Source organism: Cylas formicarius, unplaced genomic scaffold (assembly GCF_029955315.1).
Source record: "Cylas formicarius isolate icCylForm1 unplaced genomic scaffold, icCylForm1.1 PGA_scaffold_10__41_contigs__length_53128322, whole genome shotgun sequence".
In the NCBI taxonomy this organism is placed as follows: Eukaryota; Metazoa; Arthropoda; class Insecta; order Coleoptera; family Brentidae; genus Cylas; species Cylas formicarius.
In genome coordinates this window covers 168,577-192,107 of record NW_026844214.1, presented here as the reverse complement: position 1 = coordinate 192,107, position 23,531 = coordinate 168,577, and the positions used below count along the sequence as shown (strand labels likewise).

Sequence of the window (23,531 nt, the reverse complement as noted above, 5' to 3'; positions counted from 1 at the left end):
CAACTGATGACTCAACAACGATGCAAAAATTTTCAAAACTTTTATTATTGGAGCCAAGACAATGAATATCGTTTTGTTCATACTCCAATATGCTCAAAAAATAAATACTATGGTGGGAATTTGCGGATTTGACTTTTTTATGGACTATAACCTAACGGCAGAAACCTATTTGGACTTATTACAAAATCTAATTGAATCCGCACTAGGAGAAATTGTCCGCGAGGATCAGGAGATCCGGTACCATATACGCCTATAATTCACGTATGGTTAGGGAGTATTTGGGAAATATTTTTCTTTCTGTGGGGTTACTTGGAAAGTGTTATTTATAAAAATGTTAAATTTTAAAATCTTAATCAGGTACGAAACGTTATTTACTTAGAATTTAACAGGATTTTACAATATCAACAATTTTATGATCGGATATTCCTTAACTTTTAATGGCAGGTTGTTTGAAAATTTCTTAGCTATGCGTTGCAACCGTATTTGAATTATAATCCTCAATTCTTTTTAATAAAACACTTAATTGTCAAATTCAAATTTGAAGCTGGAAGCTTTCAAGCTTGAATTGGAATTGGAAGATTGGTTTATTAAAATTTATTCAAACTCGGAGTGAACCATATCGGCTCCTTCAAAAAGATTACAAATTTGCTATAAGATGTGCACGGAACTTAAAAATTTATATGGAATATTATGTTCGGCAGTGCAACGTTTGGTTAGAGATTCCAATAAAAAAGCAGAACAAAAAAAAAAACAATATGCTTAATATTTTCTGAAACAGCTTACAAATCTGGACCGGAAACATATCCAGAAATTCAAAAATCCTATACCGGTTCTATTCAAAGGGGGAGCTTCATTTTAAAAGTTTCTGATGTGGGCCTCTCCGTAGTGTTTTATTTACTTACTGCATACTTATTGTTTACTGCACACCTTTAAGATAATAGAAATTAAGATGTACTTTTTTTTTAAACTTCTGGATTCCTCCTGGGTCTATAGCAAAATATCTACCTTCCTTATTAAATCCCCTTACAGGGAAAACTGATAGTATCGTACTTAATTCCTTTCACTTCATTGAACAATTAAAAAGCATTACATTAGATACATAAGATATTCTAGTTAGTTTAAAATCCCTCTTTACCAAAGTTCCTATCCTGAAACTCTCAACATCATTTCAGATATATTAAAATCAGAAAATCTGGAACCAAACCTTCTCACCTTAATCTAAAAATTCTTGTAAGGAACATATTTTTCTTATGACGGTCAAATTTTTGAACAAATCTCGGGAACAGCTATGGGTTCTCTACTATCACCAGTCATTGCGAATATATTTATGAAAGCGTTTGAGAAGAAAGCTCTCGATATCTTTCATCTAAGACCAAAATTATGGACACGCTACGTCGATGATACTTTTGTTATTTGGCCTCATGGTTGACGTTTAACTCTATACACCTTAACATACGTTTTACCATTGAGTTGCAAACTAACAATAACCTTCCATTCTTAGATATTCTTATCAATAGAAATTCTACATACAGAGACCGATACCTTACTGAACTCAGAATTAAAAAACCTTACCTTCTTACTCTTGTCTCTAACAATTTCCACATTAAAGGTATTAAGCGTTCGATCAAAAAATAGGCTTCACCACAACCTTCCAATAGCAATGAGGCCGAAAGCCATCCTACCCTTGCGACTGTGGTCCTTCCTTACATTCAAAATATCACTGACCACATATCAAGTGTTCTAAAGAAGTATAATGTCAAAACCAAATTTACTAATTGTCCAAAAATCTCTCTTCGGGCCGCCAAAGAAAAAATTCCATTTGAGATGCCAGGAGTTTACAGCATTCCATATCAACTAGGCTCAAAGAACACGAAAGAGTCTAACGACTAAGACAAAGAAATTCATCAGCTGTTGCAAAATACAGAAAAAAATTCTTGTATGTAATCAATAATTCTATCAATTAAAAATCCGAGAGTCTATAGAAATCGATAAACGACCTAACAATCTTAACCGCGACTCAGGATCTACCTGTCACCAATATGGGAATCAGTCATACAAGACGGCGTTTACGCCCCTCATTTAGCTCCACCCCCTCAAACAATATATAAGCAGGTACAGAGTAAAATGAGAGCCAGTTTCAGTCAAGCTCTGAAGAAGGCAACAGGATGATTGGCGAAACGTCAGCAAGTTCGACTCAGAAAAAACCGACGCAGGAGGAATCCGGAAGTTTTGGAAAAAGTATTACAGTAGCCTGTGGAAGTTTCTTTCAAAAATTAAAATTAAGATTTATCGTTTTGAGCACCAATTTCAATTTTTCTTCCAGTCAAAATTAAGTGTTTAAATTTTCAACATTTTCAACATAGAAGAATATCTGAGTGCTTTTTTCTAGGATCAGCTCTTATGGTACTGTTGTTGTGCTAATGTATTTTAAAAAAATCTATTCTATTTGATTTCAACCTAAAAAGTGACATACCATCGGAACAAGTGGGTCCTGTGAATGACGTCAGGTCGCAATCACACGTGTAGGCGTTCCACTGTTGGACGCAAATGCCGGCGTTCGCACACACATTGTGACTACATTTTGCCGATTGACCTAGGAAAAAAATTATATAGAGCGTGTTTTCTAAATTGATAAAAAAATGTAATCCAACTAATAATTTTACGAGAAAAAGGAAAGAATATAAAAATATTGTAAATTTTTGCTTTTCCACCATTAAAAAAAAAAGTAATTAGACATTAGAAAAGTTTGACAAATTTTACTTTTTAAGGTTATTTTATTCTTAAACTGCTAGAAACAAGTCATTTTTAAGAAATAATTGCAGTCTTAAGCAACAGTGGATTTAATCAATGGCTTTCATTTTGAACCCATCTCTTTTCCGACATAATGGATTGTTATGATCGTTAATAAACCCATAAACGAGTGGAAGATGGCATTAAATTTTTTCTGATAATTACCTGCTTTACTATTTTCTAGTTATTAAGGATTTTATAATGTTTCAGGTGTTTTTGGATCCGTTATCAAAATTCGAGTTTTTGTTTATTTTAATTGCTGTCAGTAAACATGAGCGTGCGTGCTTCCAATTACTATCGGTTAGAAGAAGTAATTGGAATTTTCCCTGTATAGCTAGGTTTTAGGTGATTCCTGATAAAAATCCATCAAAAGCTTTTTTATAAAAAAAATACAAAATTACACGTTTGTGGCCGCAGTTGGGATCGTGAATACAACAACAAAGTTTGTAGGGCAAGGGTAATAAAACCCTAGCCGCCAAACTATACAGTGTGGACATTTTTAATAGTTTCACGGCGTATCTCCCTCATTAATATAGATAGCAGTGTTTTTCTTAACCTTAACCTTTGATGCAGGGTGATTTTGAAAATGATGCATTTTTAGCCAACCTTTGGACGTCGGTTATGCGCAATCTTATAGAAAACGTGAAAATTGGACTGTATAGAATTTTTTTTAGGTCGGATTCAGTGCTGAAGTTCATTTTCTTCCGAAAATCACGAATTTTGATTTATGAAGTACATTCATTTCTTTATGGTGTTTTAAACATTTTATTAGATTTGTTGTTATCAAAAAATATATATATATATATATATATATAATCTTCTTAAACTTAAATAAATTTAAATAAATTGTCTTACTTTGAACGAACGTGCATATTTTTTTCTGCTTGCACCTTTCATAAAAAAATAACAAGTTCAAAAACAAGGTCACGAAATCCGCAACATGCTAACTAAGCCACAACAAATGGGACACGCTGTACTAGGGTACCTACAAGGGTTAACGGAAGTCACCGAAAAAAAAATTACTACAAAATTTGTATAATTTCTGCAATATTTTCTTTTAGACTTGTACAGGAACAGTAGCAAGTTTTTTTATTTTTGAATAAAATGTTTTCTGTTTTGACGAAATATCTTTTTCTTCTGATATTGATTGACGGATATTTGAATAAGCAGTCTATGAATTATTTAAGTTAAAATCTTTGATTGACCAAACAGATTTTGATTGAGTTCAGTGTAACGTATTGATTTGTGAGAGAATTTCCAGCCTTATCTGATGCCAAGATAAAAGAAGGTATTTTGTCGGGAAAACGCCTGGGTTTCATTTAAAGGAGTAATTGATAAGTTTCTTGATAAGAACTCTAAGGACGAAAATTACGAAAGTATTGCAATATAAGGTTGTAATATGAGTTAGGAAGTGCATTTCCTGTTTTCACACTTGAACTATTTCCACCATTATATTAAGAAAATGGGACGGCGATGCCAAGGCAGATATCTGACGAAAAGACCAAGATTTCACTGAAAAAATTCTGAGTAAAGTTTTTTTTCACATTTTTTTAAACTAGAATGCCACTGAATAAAAAAATAAATTATTTTAGAAATGTGTGATACAAATAAAAGCACAGAATATTTGAAATAAGCATAGCAAAATTATATAAAATCAGTCTGTCAAAAAGTTTAATTTTTAATACCTGTGCTTTCGTTATTATCGATTTTATTCTCGTTTGTTGTTATTGATATTATTTTTTTTTCATAATTTTTAGAATTATTAAAAAGCGAGTTACTTGAAGCATTTTTTACTCTCACTTACCAATTTTCCTAACCGAAAATTTGAATGTGCGAAAAGCCAGGCCAACTCGATGAACATCTGTTTCGTGAGTCAAACATTTAAACTCAGAAAGAAAAGATATTTCGTCGTAACAGAATATTTACGGGGTATTCCTTTTAAAAATAAAAAAAACTTGCTATTGTTTGGCATTTTGCGATGCGAAAAGTTTTCGCGATATACAGCAAACAATTTTAAAAGTTTTTCTCGGGGCGGAGCAATATTAAAAATAACCCAGTACATTCCAACATGACGTTCTCTCGGCTAAAAAATATTTCAACTTAAATTTTATATTTTCGTGAAAGCCGTCGAATAATTATGATATGGAAAACCTGAGCCGTCCCGAAATTTAAATTTTCCGGGATTTCAGAGATCTATCGGTTCATAATAATAGTCGGGCAAGACAATAATCTCGGCGGAGCTTGCGATAGCTCGAAACAAAGACAAAACAAATAATTAAAGCCTTACTTTCGCATCCAGCGGTTACCAGAGAACTGTGAACGACCGCGTCTTCAACGATATTAGGAGATTCCCCGTTGAGATCCAGGCCGGCTATGCAACCCTCGAAGCCGTGTTTCGATTTAACGTCGTCTTGCGGTAATTGGGGGTACAAATCCTTATAGACCCCGCCCAAATACAGAATGCCGTCTAGTTCCAAATTTCCGCTGCCGTAATTTGTCGCGACCACTATGTCGTCATCGACCATGAGCGTGTGTTGCCTAGCTGATGGTCTGCGAATCCCGACGGTGTGCCATCTGTTGTCGTTTAGGTGATTTCTGCAAAATAAGAACCTCGGATAAGTTTATATCAATGTCTGGGCACACCATTCGTATGAAAACCAAAAATTTTAAAACTTCGAATTAAACTATTGTTACCCGGCGGTTAAAATATTTCCAAGATGGCGGCGCATCCGGACAGAAAGTTTGCCGAACAGCCTGGCATTATCGATTTCAAGGCTTCGGAAGGATAGTTGGAGAAGTTCAAACAGAGACATGGTATAAATTATGGACAGATAAGTGGCGAAGCCCGTGATGTCGACAGAAACGTCACTAACGATTGGCAGAACTAGTAGAAAAGCACACCCTGCTGACGATATTTTTAATGCTAACGAAACTGGTATTTTTTAAAAAATACGCCAGATAGAACTCTTAAGTCTCAAAGTGAAAAGTGTGTGGGCGGAAAACTTTCTAAGGGAACGTATAACAGTGTTATCAGCTGCCAACATGAGTGGGAGAGAAAAAAGAAATTTAGTCGTGATTGGAAAATCCACTAGCCCACGATGTTTTAAGAAAATCAGGTATTTGCCGGTCACTTACAAGGCAAACAAGTCTGCATGGATGACATCGCAAAATTTTTGAAGAGGAGATACGGAAATGGGATGCAGAATTAAAGGAGAGGAAAATATTACTTCTCATAGATAACTGCCCTGCACATCCCCATATTCCAAATCTACGGAATATCGAATTGGAATTTCTTCCAGCCACAACAAGGCTATTACAGCCGACGGACCAGGGCGTAATAAAAAGTCTTAAGAGTCGATAAAGGAAAACATTTTAATGTAAACGATCGAGTCCGAAGACAAATGTTCCATTAATATGCTAGATGCGGTCAATTTTATTAGTAAAGCTTGGAAAACAGAAACAATCCAACACTCCTATCGTCATGCAGAACTTATTACGTAGACAGAATGCGAACAGGACTTGGAAAATGACCAGCCACTAAGCGAGTGGATAAAGCAGTCTCAAACAACAAGATTTTATAATGACAGGGATTTTCCTACAACAGCAGAAGTTGATCTGGGACCACCACCAACCATTCAACAACCCCTATATTCGGTTAATCTGCTGGAGAAATTTTTTATATATCATGGGGAAGATGCCCCTCTCGAAGAAATGGTGAAAATACAAGCGAAAGTACGATACGCGTATTGGCATACTAAAAAAATTCAAAAGAAAATGACCGATTATTTGAAATATTAAATGTAGTTCTTAAATATTTACATAAAATGTTCCTAAGTAATAGTAGTAGTAGTAGTAAAATATATATATATATATATATATATATATATATATATATATATATATATATATATATATATATATATATATATATATATATATATATATATATATATATAAAATAATTATATATTACAGAACACATATGCGTATTGTTATTTTTCAAGTGCCTAACTCTTTATAAAAAAAGCAGTCCCTTAAATTTCGTTATATAGAGTTTCGGCTGTAGCTTTTAAGCCGAGAATTATATTATTTACCTTTATTTTTGGAAAGGTTTATTTGTATTTAATCTAAGCCACTTGGTATTTGTGCTTAGTGTGCTTAACATGATAATAATGAAAACAACACAAAAACAATATCAAAAATCGAGCCATGGTGTTTGAGTGCAAACCGTAAAACGTCAGACAAACGTTTAATTCGTCTAACTGTAAATAAGGTTCGTCGTTTTCTGTTAAAATTATGTTCAGGTGTCACTTTAAACTTAGCCATGCAATATCAAGTGTTTTATTTTTGGAAATAATATTAAATTTTGTATATACGAAGAAAGCCAACAGAACGGAGCTGCAACACATAATTCTTAAATTAGTCTCCCGATTTATCCATACTTCATAAGTTTTTATCTGTCCAGCTTTAAAATCAAATTTATAAAAATCAGCATCATAGAATCGAACAGCTGCGAAATGCCATTGAAACTAAATTAGACAATGTGCAAACCTTTACATTACTTAACGAATTAAGCAAAACAAGAAAATTATGGCAATACTACATTCATTATAATACACGCCAATTTGAGCTATTTCTTTAGCTGTAAATTTAGATTTACGTTCAGATAAGTTTTTTTCAGGAAATACAATTTTTAAAACATTTTCTAATTCTTCGAACTTGCACCCATCCTATTGCAGTCTCCAGCGGAATGCCTCCCTGATCTATATAAAATAAAGAACGCTACAAGTTAACAATGCCAATATACTTTAAAATCAGTATTTAGGTTTCCACTACTTTAGAAAAAGTAATTTTTGTTGTTTTTGCTGAATAAGTTACATTTTATTGATATACTATTTAAACTTTAAAAACCAGCTTTAACACCGAGAACTTCATCAAAAGAAAAACATATCCACTAAAGGCAAATTATCAAATTCACCTTCTAAAAAATCGGTTTAGGTCATTTTCAAAACTTTCTTTTTGATACTAAACACAAGATAGCCAAAGTAAGAGACCGGATTAAGACTAAAATTAAAATAAAACCACCAAGACGAACGAACGCGTTGAAGTTCTCTAATGGCTCTTTGATACAGTCCGGCTGGCGCGTAGCTTAACGAGCGAATTGACGTCACAACCGGTCACAGCCAATGACAGCGCGTTTCAAAGAGGATTTAAATTTTGCAATTTTTAATTGCCCATATGCATACAACTACGAAATTACTTTTCTTCTAAACTGTTACCCTTTTAATAGTATAAACTTAAGTTTATAAGCAATATTTCTCAAAATTAAAATTTTATTCAAGTTCCCTATTGGAAATAAATGACTATTATTTTCATTAGATATTTTATTTAATAACTACATTATACCATAATTTTATATAATTAGTTTTACTTCATTACTACAAAATTCTTTTTGTTGTTGGTTCTCGGGATACAAATTATGAACTAACTGAAGTTTATAATGTTTCAAATTGTGCTTTTTTAATACATCTTATTCGGTTGTCTTTGTTCTAGATACCTACACAATATATTTGTAAAATTTATCCTTCATCATATCATTTATTTCATCATTCCAAAATTAAAAAACGTGATAAATCTAGCTACTCCATTTAATTTTACATAACAAAATATCGATGGATATTCTTTCGATAGCTTATATAATGACGGAGATACCCAGTAGCTCTGAAACGCAATGGGATAAGAAAATTCTGTTGACATCTTTCCGGCATTGACAATGACAACGCGAAATTGCTCAAAATTGTTTTCCAATTCCTAGAATGGCCGCTAGAGGGCACACATTATGCGGAAAACAAGAAAATGTGATTTTTACAAAAGGTATTATGGTCATAATCACAAGCAAATTTTATTTTTTTCTAGTTTGAACCATTTTGCAATATCTGCTAAAATAAAGTGGTGGGGAAATGTTATATCTGCTTTTATTTAAATGTTAGGGTTAGGTTTCGTTTAAAAAAGCATTTCTTACTCTGCATTTCACCGTTTAAAATAATAAAAATCTAACAGAAGACTCTAGGGTAGTAATATTAAAGAGGAAGGTAAACTAAAAATAAACTGCATGGAAAAACTGCATTTTTTCATCCGGAATATACTAGCAAAAAGATTACTAAATGCATACTTTATTACGATCACTCTAATCTGCATTTGTTTTAAATTTTTAAGTAGAGTATTTCTGAAGTTTGCAATTGAAAGGCAGATGTTCTCGAGAGAGAAAATTGATGTAAATGGCAACTTTTTTACATTTCCACCGATAGTCGATCCGTTGTCTAAGCTGTTACCGCTTCAAGACTGACTGGCCAAAAACAGCGACAAGACCGGCGAAATATGATTTATTGAATTTATTTTTTTATTTATTTTTTATACTTATTAATTAAGAAACCACCTCTGTTTCATTGGCGACTACAGCACAGTCTGCGTTTACAAGAAGAAGAAACTCAGATTCATCTTCTAACCAATTGCATACAATTTCTTGAGCTCAAGGAACTACACTTCCTCGCTTTTCTAGCGTCCTGGATAATAAACGTAAAAATATGTAAAAACTTCAATTAAATGAGCTTTTCAAAATAGTAATATAAAATCGCCGATCTTTTTCGGCATCTTACAAAGGGTCCCTACTTAATTGGAATTCTTTTTGTCCCGTCAACTTGCGCCTATTCCCATTAAACTTCGGAAAACTTTCGAATTAACGAAATTCTCCTTTCCAGGCGACAGAGATTTACCTTTCCGGGAAAGTCTACCGCCACAATAGGCCGCTAGCGATTCGACTTACTTTTCGTATAAAAAGTCGTTATAAGACCACGTCAAATAGAAATAAGACAGTTTTCTGACTAAGACTAAGACTAAGTTGACCTTAATAGAGGTTTTTTGGGATTCAAGATTGCCACCGATGTCAATCAATCAATCAAGGAAAAAAATACATTGAGTTCTGATTTCTATATTTTGAATTTGTAATTAGTAAAATTATTGACAGTGTCAACGGGTCAATTGTATTTAAATCTTCCACGTCATTTTACATGTCGTAAAAATAGTTGTACCGGCTCCTAATTCACAAGTCCGTCCGACAAATAGAATTTAGTTAGTCGATATTTGCAATTTTGCAAATTTTTTCTAAATTGAACACGCAGCATACACTGAAAGCTATGATATTTAAAAACGTTTGCTCAAAACGAATCATGGAAATCTGTTTTATCGTCATAATCAATAATATGATGAATAGAATAACAATAAAAAACTATGTCGGTGTAGATTATATACAACACTATTAGATAAAGTTTTGTCCATTCCTGTTGAGTCGAATAAAATTAGATTCACGATGACGATGTATGAAATGAAAACCAAAAAATTATATACAACATGACGTGTATAAACATAAAAAGAGAAAGAGAAGACTCAGCAAAAACCGACGCAGGAAAAATCCAGAAGTTTTGTAAAAAGTAGGAAGAGATTTAGACAATGGTTGGGGAAAAAATACCAACAAAACTGCAGAGACATTGAACCTCACTGCGCTACGAGCGGCCATGTATTCCCCAAATGAGGATTTTAAAGCTTTTTTTAAATTTTGTTTTTTTTTTACACAAGTTTAAATTCAAATATTTTTTGACTGTTTGTATAGTCAATAATAATAATAAAGTTTATTATTCCAAATTACAAATTATACATGCCAGGGCAAAAATTTACAGAATCATTTTTTAGGTCAAAATTTTAACTATTTGAATAAAAACCAAAAGTTTGTGTTCGAGCAGATAAAAGCCATGCAGTACTCAAGCCGTATTAACATAATTAACAAAGATCAATTTACCACCATCTGATCAAATGTCTGAGGTAGGAAACTATTAAATCCGGTCCTAATCAAAAGCATTTGACGCTTGCTGATGCTAATAAGATACCTTTTCTAGAACCCCAAATCTCAAGCTTTAATTCTATGCCAGAATAGCAGTGAAAGGGAATAATATTTGTTTTCTTCCTTAACCTTCTAGAAAACGCTAGCAGAGCTTTTGTCGGGTTAATTCGCAAAAATGAAAGTGATGTAGGTGACTCCGATGCTGATCCAACAAAATGAATTGCTATAATGTTACCATACACGACCTACATGGCAAAAATGTCTGCTGTTTTTCCTGGAATAAAAAGGAAGGAAAGCGGGATGCCATGGCAATTGGCAGCTGTGTTCTTAATTATATATATAATATAATTAACTATATATATAATATAATTAATTAATAATAATATAATAATAATAATATAATAATAAAAGCGAAGATAACTGTTGCAGATAACAAAAAGAAAAAATGGACGTCCATAACGGGTTCATAAGCAACCGCAAGAACAAATTGACAGCGATTTTGCAACAGATATTGAAAAAAAGAAACTAAAATGGCATGACATTATGATGATAAAAGTGGAAAAAAGTCAACCGAATTCATTTTTTTATAAAACGTTCTTTGAAGATAATACGTTAAAGGCTGTAGTAGACATGCTAAAAATGAAAAATTCTAGGTCCCAGGGTAATATGGAACTAACTTTAGATATTCAGGTAGTTCGGGTTTATACAGAAAATTTACCATTATCGGAAAACAAAAAAAAAATAATTATAAGAGTTATCGGGAAAAAACATAATCTGAAAATCTTATTATAATGGTTTTTATAGAAATATCTTAAAATAATTACATATATTTTTATTTTTTCAGTTTAAAAAGTTCTTAATGTTTTTTTTTAAACAGTTCAAATATTTATATTTTTAAGGTTAAATAAAATGTTTTAAACGGTTGATATTTGCGTTCTGTTTGTACCTCTGTTTGTGTTTATAGTACTTTATACTCTTTATGTAATTAATAATCTATTCTAAGAAATTAACTTAAAAAACTTATAAGAATTTGGCTTTTCCACCACTAAATTCCAATTTCCAAATTTTTGTTAGGTTTTTAAATTATTTTATTTAATTTAATTTTAGGACAACTTTAATCGGGGTAATCTTTTTAATTTAACAATTTTTTTTCACAAAAAAATCCCCAAAAAGGTCACGATTGATATTTTATTTAGGCCATTTTTTTTGTTAAAAGTGACACAAACAAAAAATGTTAATTTTCAGACTCTGAATGAAAGCTCCAGATAATTAGTCTTAGTTATTTATGTCGAAGCAAAAACTTATGCCTATTTAAATTTTTTGAAAAATATTTATTGAAAATCCGTTTTTTAAGTTTCCTTGGAAATTCGTTTTTTTGAGTTGCGTCACCTTTAAAGACCTCAGAGAGAGAGAACTACACCATCAAGTCAAATGGTTGTGAAAAAGAGAAAAGGGTGTATTTTTTATAGTAGCCTTTTACTTCTTAATGCAATAAGTTAGTGAGCTAAAGAATGTTCGCGTATGCGGTCAATGAGTCATTACTTGATGCTTGTTAATATGAATCAGTGCGCATTTATTAGAAATATTGACTATAGAAATGTATATGTAAATTTCATGTTGTTAGTTTCTTTTATAAATCAAAATAAATAAGAACTAAAAGTTCAGATTTTCACAAAATTATATATTTTTATATGACAATTGTTTCGACAACACGGTGTCCTTATCAAATGTGAACATATGATAAAGACACGGTGTTGTTGAAACAATTGTCATGTAAAAATATATAATTTCGTGAAAATCTGAACTTTTGGTTCATATTTATTGTGGTAAATGGATTTCCATCAAGTAAAATCGACCTCAGTTCAATCTTTTATAAATGATGTAATTATGGTTGTCAGTTTAGAAGTCAGCTAGGTAACTGATGTGTGCGTGTGTTCTTAGCCGTTCCCGTCTAGAGCAATAGGTTTTTTATTTTGTCTATTGTTATTATTATCAGTATTAAAGTGTATGGATTACAAAGATTCTTGCAGCAAGTCTTCTCTGAAATATCAACATTGACCAGATGCACACCGTTCCTACATTTAGAGATACACACTTTATACTCTAGAAAAAAATACTTCCCTAAAACATTGATCGGATAAAATAACACGCAGACAAGCAAATAGACAACTCAAGGCTACTCTATTATTTATGTCCTTGTTTACTCGGACGTTCCGTTTGTCGAAGTCACACGTAAAGCCCCGCCATTTTCTCCACGGACAATTCACAGGAAAAAAATTCTTTCAATCCAGTAAAATTAGACATAAAAATATTATCATGAGTTAAACCACACACGTATTTGAATGAAATATGTAACGAAATTGAACACACACAGAAACGGGAAATTCAAGCAAGTCAAGTAACGGTTAAAAAATAAATTTAACACCCCTATTGCCGATGGAAGAAAACACAGTTAAGAAAAACCAAACAGAACTTGAAAACATGGAACAAGAAGTAGAAGTAAAAGCAGTACTCATAAAGATAAACCCACACAGATGATCACAACATGGGGTGAATGGAGCCCGGCCAAAGGACTGGACCAAGTGGATATAGGCACCTACCACAAAGACAACAGGCAGGCTTTTTTAAAGGAAGAGACATCATTGAGCAAATCTTTAATCTTAGACAGATCAGAGAAAAAGTATGCAACATATCATCACATATCTGCTATTCTGACTACACACGCTGTGTACGCTATGGGTCTTAGGCGAAATATAAGACTTGTACGAAGGCAAGAGGGGAGGTTAGAGTAAAAGATAAGCTCACCGAGCATTGTATTGTTAGACAAGGAAGCATACTATGTGCTATGGTCTTCAATATTTGTGGTGAATGGATCATGATGTATGCCTTAGAGAAATGAGATGGACGCTGATGACACTACATTGCTGTATGGTAAACTCGTACATCTTGGCTCCTTCGTCACGAATCAGCGTGGATGAATTTAGGAGATCATAACAAGATCCGCAATAGCTAACAAAGCTATAACGAAGGTCACAAAGAAAAAGAAGAAGCTGGTATTATCAAGCCACAAACGATCCTTAAAACGACTAAGATACACAAAACATTGTCGGTTTTTTTGGTCACATAGTCAGACGGGATGGTAAACCAAGGCTGAAGGGTATGTTGTAAGGAAAAAGAAGTCACTAACAAGATACACAGATCTGATAACACAACTTACTGGAAAATGCGCTACCACAATCAATAAGAATGGCTAAAGATTTAGTTAAATGGACGCTAACGGTGTGACAAATTTCATGAAGTCACGATGCTTGAAGGATGCAGAACTCCTTCAACTTTTGGAATCGCGATATCTTAGGAACGCTGACTCCTTGCAAAAATAATATAAAGACCATTTTTGTGGAAAAATATATGGTTTAGAATGTTTTTTTTTTTTTATAAAATGTTCCATTAGAGTAGAATTAGAGAAAAATATAGATTGAAATTTTTGAACTTTCCTCCTAAAATTAAAAAAAATTGCTATACTAGATGTGTTCAAAAAGTAAGGTGACTTTTTTAATTGGTCGGGCTACCTATATTCGATATATTTTTCAGCCAGTTTGCATGTTTACTTTTGTTTGTGAGACGGAAGCGTTAAACGCGTTTTGTGTACTCTGCGATCTGTCCAAAACAATTGAATAAAGAATTTTCGTAAAACTTTGTGTAAAAAATTCAGCACATCAATAACTGACGATAAAAGAGTCGAAGAAGTGAAACAAATGATGTTGAAATACCGTCGAATCACTGATGGCTAAAGACGTGGTATTGACTCGTGCCATGACTTTTTTTTCGAAGTTACTTTTAAACAAAAAGACCGTCGAAGGATAGGTGTTAAACGACGTCATAGATGATACTGATATGTTTAAAAAGGTGACAAATTATGGGTATATGGTTATGGCATCGACTCAAAAGCCCAGTCTTCCAAACGGAAGAACCCAGAATCTTTTACTTACTGTTTTCTTTGATTATCCATTTATTATCTTAAGAACTATAAACAATAAAAACTTACTTTTATAGTGTACGTCAAAACAAAAATAAAAAGATAATAAAACGACTTTTATAAAACTGCTTTATTCTAGCTTAATAAATATTGTATAATTGTCATAATAATAAAATAACACTTTGCTCCAGAACTCTTCTCAATAAAATTGTTTTATAATACAAAACTGTGTTTTATAATAAAATGCTTAAACAATTGTTCTGTAAAACAAATTAAAGAACCAAATAGCTGCGCAAGTGCTGTTTCAAACGTTGTTTTTATTTATAAAACGTAAATTGCTGGTTCCGTTTCCAACAAGAACCAAAAACAACTTATTTTTACTGTCAATGCCCCAAAATACGGCTCCGTCTCAATTTTCATTATTCGAAATGTCTATTTTGACCTGAATACTTCACCTTACATATAAAACTCACCTGACGGTATCCCGTAACGTTACAGTGCCGTCTCCCACATTAACGATATAGTTGATGTGGCCGTCGAGCATCTCGACAGCGAGGAAATCCTCCTTCTTGCCGCCATTGAACATGATGAGTCCGTTGGCCTCCCGAGTTTTAAACATGAAGTCGATGTGAATGCTCGAATACGCTCGTAGCATCGGAAGACCGATGAACGTGTGCTTGGAGCGAAATGTCACGGGTCGGTGGAGGTTGTCGGTCGCGTGTTTTACAAATTTTCCCGCCACTCGTATCTTCGGAAACCCTGAAAAGGCGATCGCATTACCGGCCGGGGTTCTCTCTCACTCGTAAACTCTATTCTTTTTTAATGTTTTTTCGAAAAAAGATATTTTAGATATGCATCAAATTAATAACCCCAATGTTTATTGCAAGTTTCCTTTTTTGTTCGCAATGAATATTGCACATATTTTTCAATGTACAAGGTGGTCCAACTTCGAGGGGCCTCTGGCTTTAAGCATTCGCAGCATGGTTAGCGCAAAACTAATATGCATGTAAAGGGCTCGATTTTCGATAGAAGTCAAAAACAAAAAAAGCATGATGATATGTCAAAGCATCTCTGAGCTAGAGGGTGATTCTTAAAAATGTGCGTTCCTAAAAACCATCTATAACTTTTTAATTCGCAAAGATAGAGATTTCTATTTAAAACATTTTTTAAGGGCAAATCTACTTGTTTCACCGATTTTGGCTTAAAGCCTTTAGTTTACTAGAGGTAACACAAACTTACATTTTCTTAAGCGGAATACCCCATTAAAAAAAAAGTTTTCTAATAAAATTTCCTGTCAAACGACGTGCCATACACCAATTTTTATTAAGTAGTTAAAAAGATATCTGCAATTTTTTATAATTACCATAGTAGGCTGTGCTTAACTCTGACCTATGCAGTTTTACGGTATCTATCTACGTAGCTATGATCAGATAAAAACAATTGCCATGATAGACAAGCACAGGTGGCAAAAATGGCGTATTCGTCAAGTTACATTTTCGAGAGAAGTCAAAAAACATTTTTTTTAGTTTTTTCTAAAAGGAGATTTCTCTATTTTACCCGTTTTTTCTTAGATCGTTTAGTTCCCAAGGTATCACACAAAGCAATATTTCTTCAAATGAGATACTCCCAATTTTTTTGAAAAATCAGTTTTCTAATAAAATTTCCTGTCGAACGATGTGCCATACAAAGATATTTGCAATTTTTGATATTTACCATAGTAGGCCCTATACGCGCCATAAATGTGTAGATAAAATTTTATTGTTTTTTTCTTACAAAATCAAGTTGGCTATGACATGAGGGACACAGCAACCTCGCACTTTATGCCGGTGAAGCCGCCGAAAAAACCGAAACCCAAACCCTTGACGCCGGCGATCAGGTGATCGGAGCTTCTGCCGCTTTCCACCTGCGATACATACGAAGGGGTCAGGTCTGGAGACCTGGGGGCTAATATATAGGACCTTTATTTCCGATACAGTTTTCGGCAAACACACTATTTGTGAGGAGGTGCACCGTCATGTTGATAGTATAGCTCGTTATTTCGTTGAAGTGGCAAATTGTCGATAAACGAAATTACCTGCCCTTCTAGAATTTAATAACTTTCCTGGCAAAATCAGGGTCTTCTTGGCATTTATTTAGATACCACCTGCAAAGTGCAATCTTGGAGCAAATTCTCGTTGCCGTAATTGATGTACCCGTCGGGGTGGATAGGGCCTAAACTTGTGTTTTTTAAGCACCTGCACGGCATTGCTGACTGGAATTCCAGTGTTTCTCTCCATAGTCGTTTTATTATAAAACTTTTTTTTTTAAATTGGGGTATTCCATTTAAAGAAATATTACTTTTTGTTAAGTTTAGCGAACTAAAGGATTTAAGATTAAATCCGTCAAACAGGTAGATTTGCCCTTTAAAAAAATCTTCAAAAAAATTTTATAATAAAAATCTCTATCTTTGCAAATAAAAAAGGTATAAAGGGTTTTTAGAAACGCATATTTTTAAGAATCACCCTGCAGCTCAGAAACGCTTTGATCATGATGCGGCTTTTAGTTTTCGACTTCTCTCGAAAATCGTAACATGCCTATTAGTTTTGGGCTAACTAAACTGCAAATCCTTAAAGCCAAATCTGGACCACCTTGTACATGAAAACTTTTTAATTGCATTTTAAAATACGAGTTACACTCCTGAACATTCTTCCTAAAAACAAAAATTCATTTACTCTGTAATTTCATTAATTTTTTTGTATGGAATGGCGTGAATATTTTAAAAAGTTCCAATCGTTCTCTTTTTTTTTTCATCCGGTTTTTTTACACTCTCACTCATAACCCAATGATTTATAAAGGCGCAATTTAATAATCTCCCTTTAGCGGACTACCCGATGGTCCCTGATTCTTTCGCCAAGAACGAATTGTTTATGTTGTTAGGACTGGTAATAGTACTAGTAACAAAAAAAGTAAAAATTAAAATTAAAATTGCGAGCTCAGTAATTAACCAAAAAATTAACGCACTTTCCTTTTCCATAATTCAATCCTCAAAGAAGTTTCAAAGCTGAATGAGAGTTTATTCGAAAAATGTTGTGATGGTAGGTTAAGTAAACGTAACACTACCAATGTAAAAATTAAAGTTCACGTTTAAGATTGCGAAATAAAGAACTGAGAATACATCACTTATATAAATATTTTTTTTTGTTGAAATGATAATATAAAGAAAATATTTTAAAATGTTTAAAATGAGACTTCGCGTTGATATACTGGCATACCCGATTCCTTGTGGATCAATCGAAAATAATACCTGAAATGGACTGCTCCGTGCTCAAGGCTCTGGCCAATTCGATGTAAGGAATGTTGTTGAAATAAAACTGCTGAATTTCGCCTATAAAATTCGGAACTGTAGTCGTCATGCTTATTTCCTCCTCTGCGTGATACAATCCGCCTATGTGGATGGTTCTCCATTGGAGAGTCGTGTACTTTCCTTGAATTTCCGCTGAAAATTATTTAAAAAAATTAAAATTCTTCGTGGAATTGGAAAATATTGTAACTATGAGGTAGAATCGGCGAAGAACGTGATCCCATGTACCTTAAACGATAAGGGTGCAAAATTTATTCAAATTGATTCAGAACATATACAGAATACGGACGCAGAATATTTTTCTTGACATGATAAATTCGACTGACAATTTCAGCTAATTAGAATATAGATTTACATGGAAACAAAGATAAAACTAACCACTACTTATAAATAAGAACTACTGGTCTGTAGTTACCAAAGTCTTCAGTGGAACGGATTTTTTTTCTTACTTTTAAGTCGTCTGCAAATAAAGCTGGCATTGAATGTTTAAAATATGGAAAACAATTAGGTACTTTGTCTTTTTTGTACCCAATTTGCTTTGAAAAAAATGATATAAAAATAAAATTTAGTTGCTTATCCAGGAACAATTAATGTCAAAATCAAATGTTTGAAAGATTTGATAAGAATTTGAATGGTCTTTAGTTTTTTTTCTTTGTATTTCTTTTTGATGCGAGAAATAGTCTTTGTGATAATTTTTGATACTCTACAACATTTAGGAAAAAGCTGTGGGTACTATACTTTACCTTAAAAAAAGTGCTGTTAATTGTTTAATGTCATTAAATCAACATTAAATTGAGACACTAATAAGTCTCGCCTAAATATCGTTTTCCAAATCAAATAAAAAAAAAGCAGCAGCTTGGGACCGAATAAAATCTGCTGCAGAATTTAAAACATTTTATGTCTCCATTAAAAAATAAAAAGGTCTGGAAGGTTATAATCGATTCTACTTAATGTGTCATTTCGAAGGTAATAACTCTACGGACTCGGACATTTGCCGGGCCTTAAAACGCTTTTATTTCGTAGATTGTCGAGGAAACAAACCCGTTGTCATGCGGCAGGTTAAGGACGAAAGAGAGTATGGACGTAGGATAGTATAATTTTCAAACCCCTCTAAATATTTCATTGAACTTTTGACAGGAAATATTTTTTAAAAAGACGCCAGCCATGTCTGTATTACTTTTTCCTAAAATAAAATATTTCTGATTTGACTTTTCCGTTTTCAGGTAAAAAAAAGATTTTGGGCATGATTAAGTAGCTAAAATTATGATTCAGTGCTCAAAGTTGGAACCATTTCCTTCCACACAAGCGTATTATAATTATGTAATATTTTCCAGATTTTCCTTTGTTTTAATGTAATTTTACATACTCGAGAGGTAATAAATATGTCCTAAATAAGTTATATTAAATATGTCACAAAAACCTATCGCATTTTTTCGTGAGTTTTTTCATAGAGTACAAGTCTGGGAAATAAGGAGGACGTGCCATGTTGGAAGAATTATTACCTATCCCCCGTCCCGAATAATTTCGCAAAAGAAGCACACATATAGACTATTTTTTTGTAGTAGCAGTATCAGGTAGTAGTAACCAATAACTTTGCAAATAAATAAAGATAAAGAGAGGTTAACATGGCATTAACCAAATAAAGTATAAATATCGTCCCCTGCAAAGTCTGGCTCCTTCATTGGACAAGTTTCAAATATATCGAATAAGTTTTTCCATCCAGAAAACTTGCTCCGCTTTTATTAAAGCTTGAAGCGTCCGTATATTCCATTTGCGATTTTGTTGCTTTTCGCAAAGAGCAATTATAATAATGTAGGTAGAAGACCACAAGAGAAAATTTAGGCAGGAAAATTGGGAAGAAAAATTATGTTCGAGGAAAACTAAAGTCTATAATTTCTAAAATAAAACTTAACGCTGTATTTTGTTCCTTTTTTTTGCAATTATCCGTTATTATCCAAATTTGGAGGCCAAATTGAAAATATCAAAATTACAAAGCACCTGATGTCTCAAATATTAGGAGCTTTTCGGGTGTCCAGGTAGGTGCGATATTTGTGTACCAACTGATGAATGGTAATAGTAATAACTAAAATGAGGATTTTTTAAACCAGACGGTGAGACACCTAACGAATTCGTAGTTATGAAGCTTAATATTCAAGGGGGTCTCACAAACAAAAAAGAAGCCCTCGAATCAATAATAAATAACCACGACGTCAATGTGCTGTGTATCTCAGAGCATCATAACATTAATTTTTTTAAACTTCTAGATTATAAGGTTCTTAGTTATTTTTGGAGAACTAGTTGCAGTGAAGGGCGAATCTGTATCTTGGGTCGAGAAAGTTTACATTTTTCAAAAATTCCATTTAATAGCTCTGAAGAAAAAACTTTTGAAATGTGTTCAATAAAATTATAGCTTAACAAGGAATGTATCATAATTTTCTCTGCATACCGATCTCCAAAGCGAGACTTCGAAGCATTTGTAGAGAAACTCTCAATAATGTTAGAAGCTGCATACGAACCGGCGACATTAACTTCAACTTGCTTGAAAACAACAGACAACCTAAAATACTAAAAAATATACTTACAATATTTTCCTCGACTTTACCGGTCTAGAAAGCTTGGTTGTAGACACGTGCTTCTGATCACGCGTTTCAGCTCTTCATTTTTGAGTTCTATCATAATAATTGTACAGAACGCCTTCTCAGAAAGTTTTGCGAAAATAACGTAAATTCTTTTATAAATTTAGTATCCGACACAATATTCAATCCGACGACTTAGATAAAAATTGTAACACTTTTTACGAAAAACTAAAACAAATATTTATGTCAAGTTTTCCATTTACAAAAAAAGGAAAAGAATTGTACAGGAAAAAAACCAATTGGTTTAATAGAGAATTAAGAGAGCTGCGGTACATGAGATGCATCAAATGAATAAAAGAATGAAAAATGATCTATATAATAAAAAATACATAGAACTAAAATTCTATTACAACAAAAAACTTAAACACGCAAAGAAAACTCACCACAATTTAAGGTTAATGAAATCTGATAACATAAGTAATGAAAGTTGGGCAATAGTCGGGGAAAATAGCAACCATAAAAGTAACCATAAAAGTAAATCCTCTTCTAACTAACATAACATAACCGTTGGTGGTGAAACACTTCAAGACGGATACAAAATCTGTGAAACTTTTTTGCTGATTTTGCTAATAATAACAAGCAGCCTGAAAATCTAACGCCCAATATCTAAATACACTCAAGCTCTAAGCTTCTCTACCCTACTACAACAATAGATATAAAACAAGTAATTGGAAAAATGTGCCGTAAGAAATCATCTGGAATCGGTTTTTGATTTCCATTAAAGATATTTTAGCTCCTATTCTATCATATTTAGTCTATTTAAGCTTCCTTCAGGGCAAGTATCCACAGGCCTTAAAAACCTCAAAAATCGTACATATTTTTAAAAAACAAGGCAATAAGTCCAACATAGAGAACTACCGCCCGGTAGCTCGTCAATGTCATAATGACAGATTGCTGAGGTTCCTTGAAAAATATTTTTTGATGTCTAATGCTCAGAATGGATTCAGAGCCAACCGCTCCACAAGTACAGCTCTGGACTATGCTCTGCAGCATATCTACGACAGCCTTAATAATAACACTAGGCTTATTTTTTTATTTGAGCCGCGCATTCGACACTGTCGATCATAGCCCGCTCTTAAAAAAACTGGAAAATATGGACGCAAGGGTTTAAGGGTTTTATTAACGATCTTAATCAGGATAATACAGATGCATTATTTGCACTGTATAATATATAATATATAATAACAGAGCTAATCTAAAAGTGGCCGCAGAACCATGGGTCAAGAGGGTGAATGAATGGTGTCGCGATAACCACTGAAGTTTTAGAGCTGGTGTACTATGGGCTGTTTCAATCAGTGATAAATTACGGTATAATCTATTGGGGTCTAGCCACTTTTGCACACCGGGTCTTCTTAGCAAAAAAAAACGTGCTATTCATGTTATTCAGTAGATGATTTTTTTTAAATGTATTGTTTAAACATTGTATTCTAATGTGATGTGACGTGCTTAATATACCCATATATGTGTTATATGCAGTATCGAAAAGCGAAATAAATATCTTTCGATCTATGTATCTAACCTCGGATCGGTGACTGGTTATCCAATTGCAGCTTCAGGTTGGCACCACGTCTCGAAAATCTGACGGTATGCCACTCGTTGTCGTTGACATTTTGACCAGCAAGTAAAATCTGAAATAGTTATACAGAACCGTTATACCTAAACGAGGCTAGTATAAATTTTTCAAAAACTCGCAATCTAACGTGATTAATTATTATCACAAGAAAATAATTTTTTTGATCCGGTTTGTTTTTGAGGTACAAGAAGAAAATATTGAAAAAAATATGCCACTACAGTTACGGAATCTTTCTTTATATTTATCTCTATCTTTACTTTTACGTAGAACACCCTATATAGTTTTAAACATTTCATTGCGCATTTTAGCCACTTTTTAGATACCTTTCCAAGTAACTACGTACTAGTACACAGATTTAGTGTATGAATTGTTGAAAAAAAATAGAGTAGGCTATAAAAATGTTGTATGGATAACTACGATAATAAAATCAAGAATGCTATTTTTTAAAATACATTTTAGAATCTCAAGGAAGCGAATAAAGAAGTGTAAATTATTCAAAGCTATTTAGTATCATTTGCAAATTTTCTATATTCCTTCAACGTAAATTGTTAATAAATCGAATTTGCGAACATTTCGTCAATCTACCTGCTGGCTTCTTCAGAGTGTAACTGAAACTGCAAGTTGGATTTATCAACAACCGACGAAGAAGGAATCGAGAAGATTTTTCCACTGAATTCTAGATTCTAAAACTAACATTTATCTTCGCAAACCTTCAAAAAAAAATTTGAAAATTTAACGCAAAATGGCAATTTGAGCAGTTTTATTAAGTTTACTATTTTTTGTAATAAAGAGTGCAATCAAATAAAACGTGCAGAACTTTTTTTTTAAGTACGACCGTTATGTTCAAAATTATATCCTTTACGCAACAGGATTCAACTTAAAAAATCTATTAGAATTCGGGACTGACTTGGCACATCATTTTCACCCGTAAATTAAACCAAACCCGACAAACTTAAAGACTTTTGCAATGAAAGTGGTTTAAGTAGTCTGAGAGTAATTATTCTACTCTACGTGTGTCCGAAATAGACCATACCCAAGTACCACAAACGCGCTATAAACAGCATTACGGAAAACATAAAATAATTTCATAGCAGCATAGCAACGTTTCATTTTAAAACAGTCTGGGTTGTATGGGACTTTAACAACTTAGCAATGGCGTCTTCATTTTGTGAGAACGACGAAAAGAATTATTTTTATGTTTCTAAAAAACGGAAATAAAGTTATTGAAGATTAGTATTTGGAAAATGACTAATATAACAGGAAGTCGTGCGTTCATTCGCCTTAATATTTTTACTGCTTCCGGACAGCTCTGTGGTATTTTC

General features: G+C 33.0%; 1 protein-coding gene across 3 annotated transcripts in view; it reads right to left on the bottom strand.

Annotated features, from left to right (window-relative positions):
* The window catches only part of LOC132696714 (neurexin 1), a 157,579-nt gene that overhangs the window by 11,507 nt on the left and 122,541 nt on the right, over positions 1–23,531 (bottom strand). For all 3 annotated transcript variants that reach the window (XM_060661705.1, XM_060661713.1, XM_060661721.1), the window contains 5 exons: positions 22,156–22,264; positions 17,944–18,135; positions 15,134–15,419; positions 5,078–5,385; positions 2,474–2,593 (listed from right to left, as the gene is read on the bottom strand). In XM_060661705.1, coding sequence (XP_060517688.1) covers positions 2,474–2,593; positions 5,078–5,385; positions 15,134–15,419; positions 17,944–18,135; positions 22,156–22,264 — 1,015 coding nt within the window. The remainder of the gene's footprint in view (positions 1–2,473; positions 2,594–5,077; positions 5,386–15,133; positions 15,420–17,943; positions 18,136–22,155; positions 22,265–23,531) is intronic.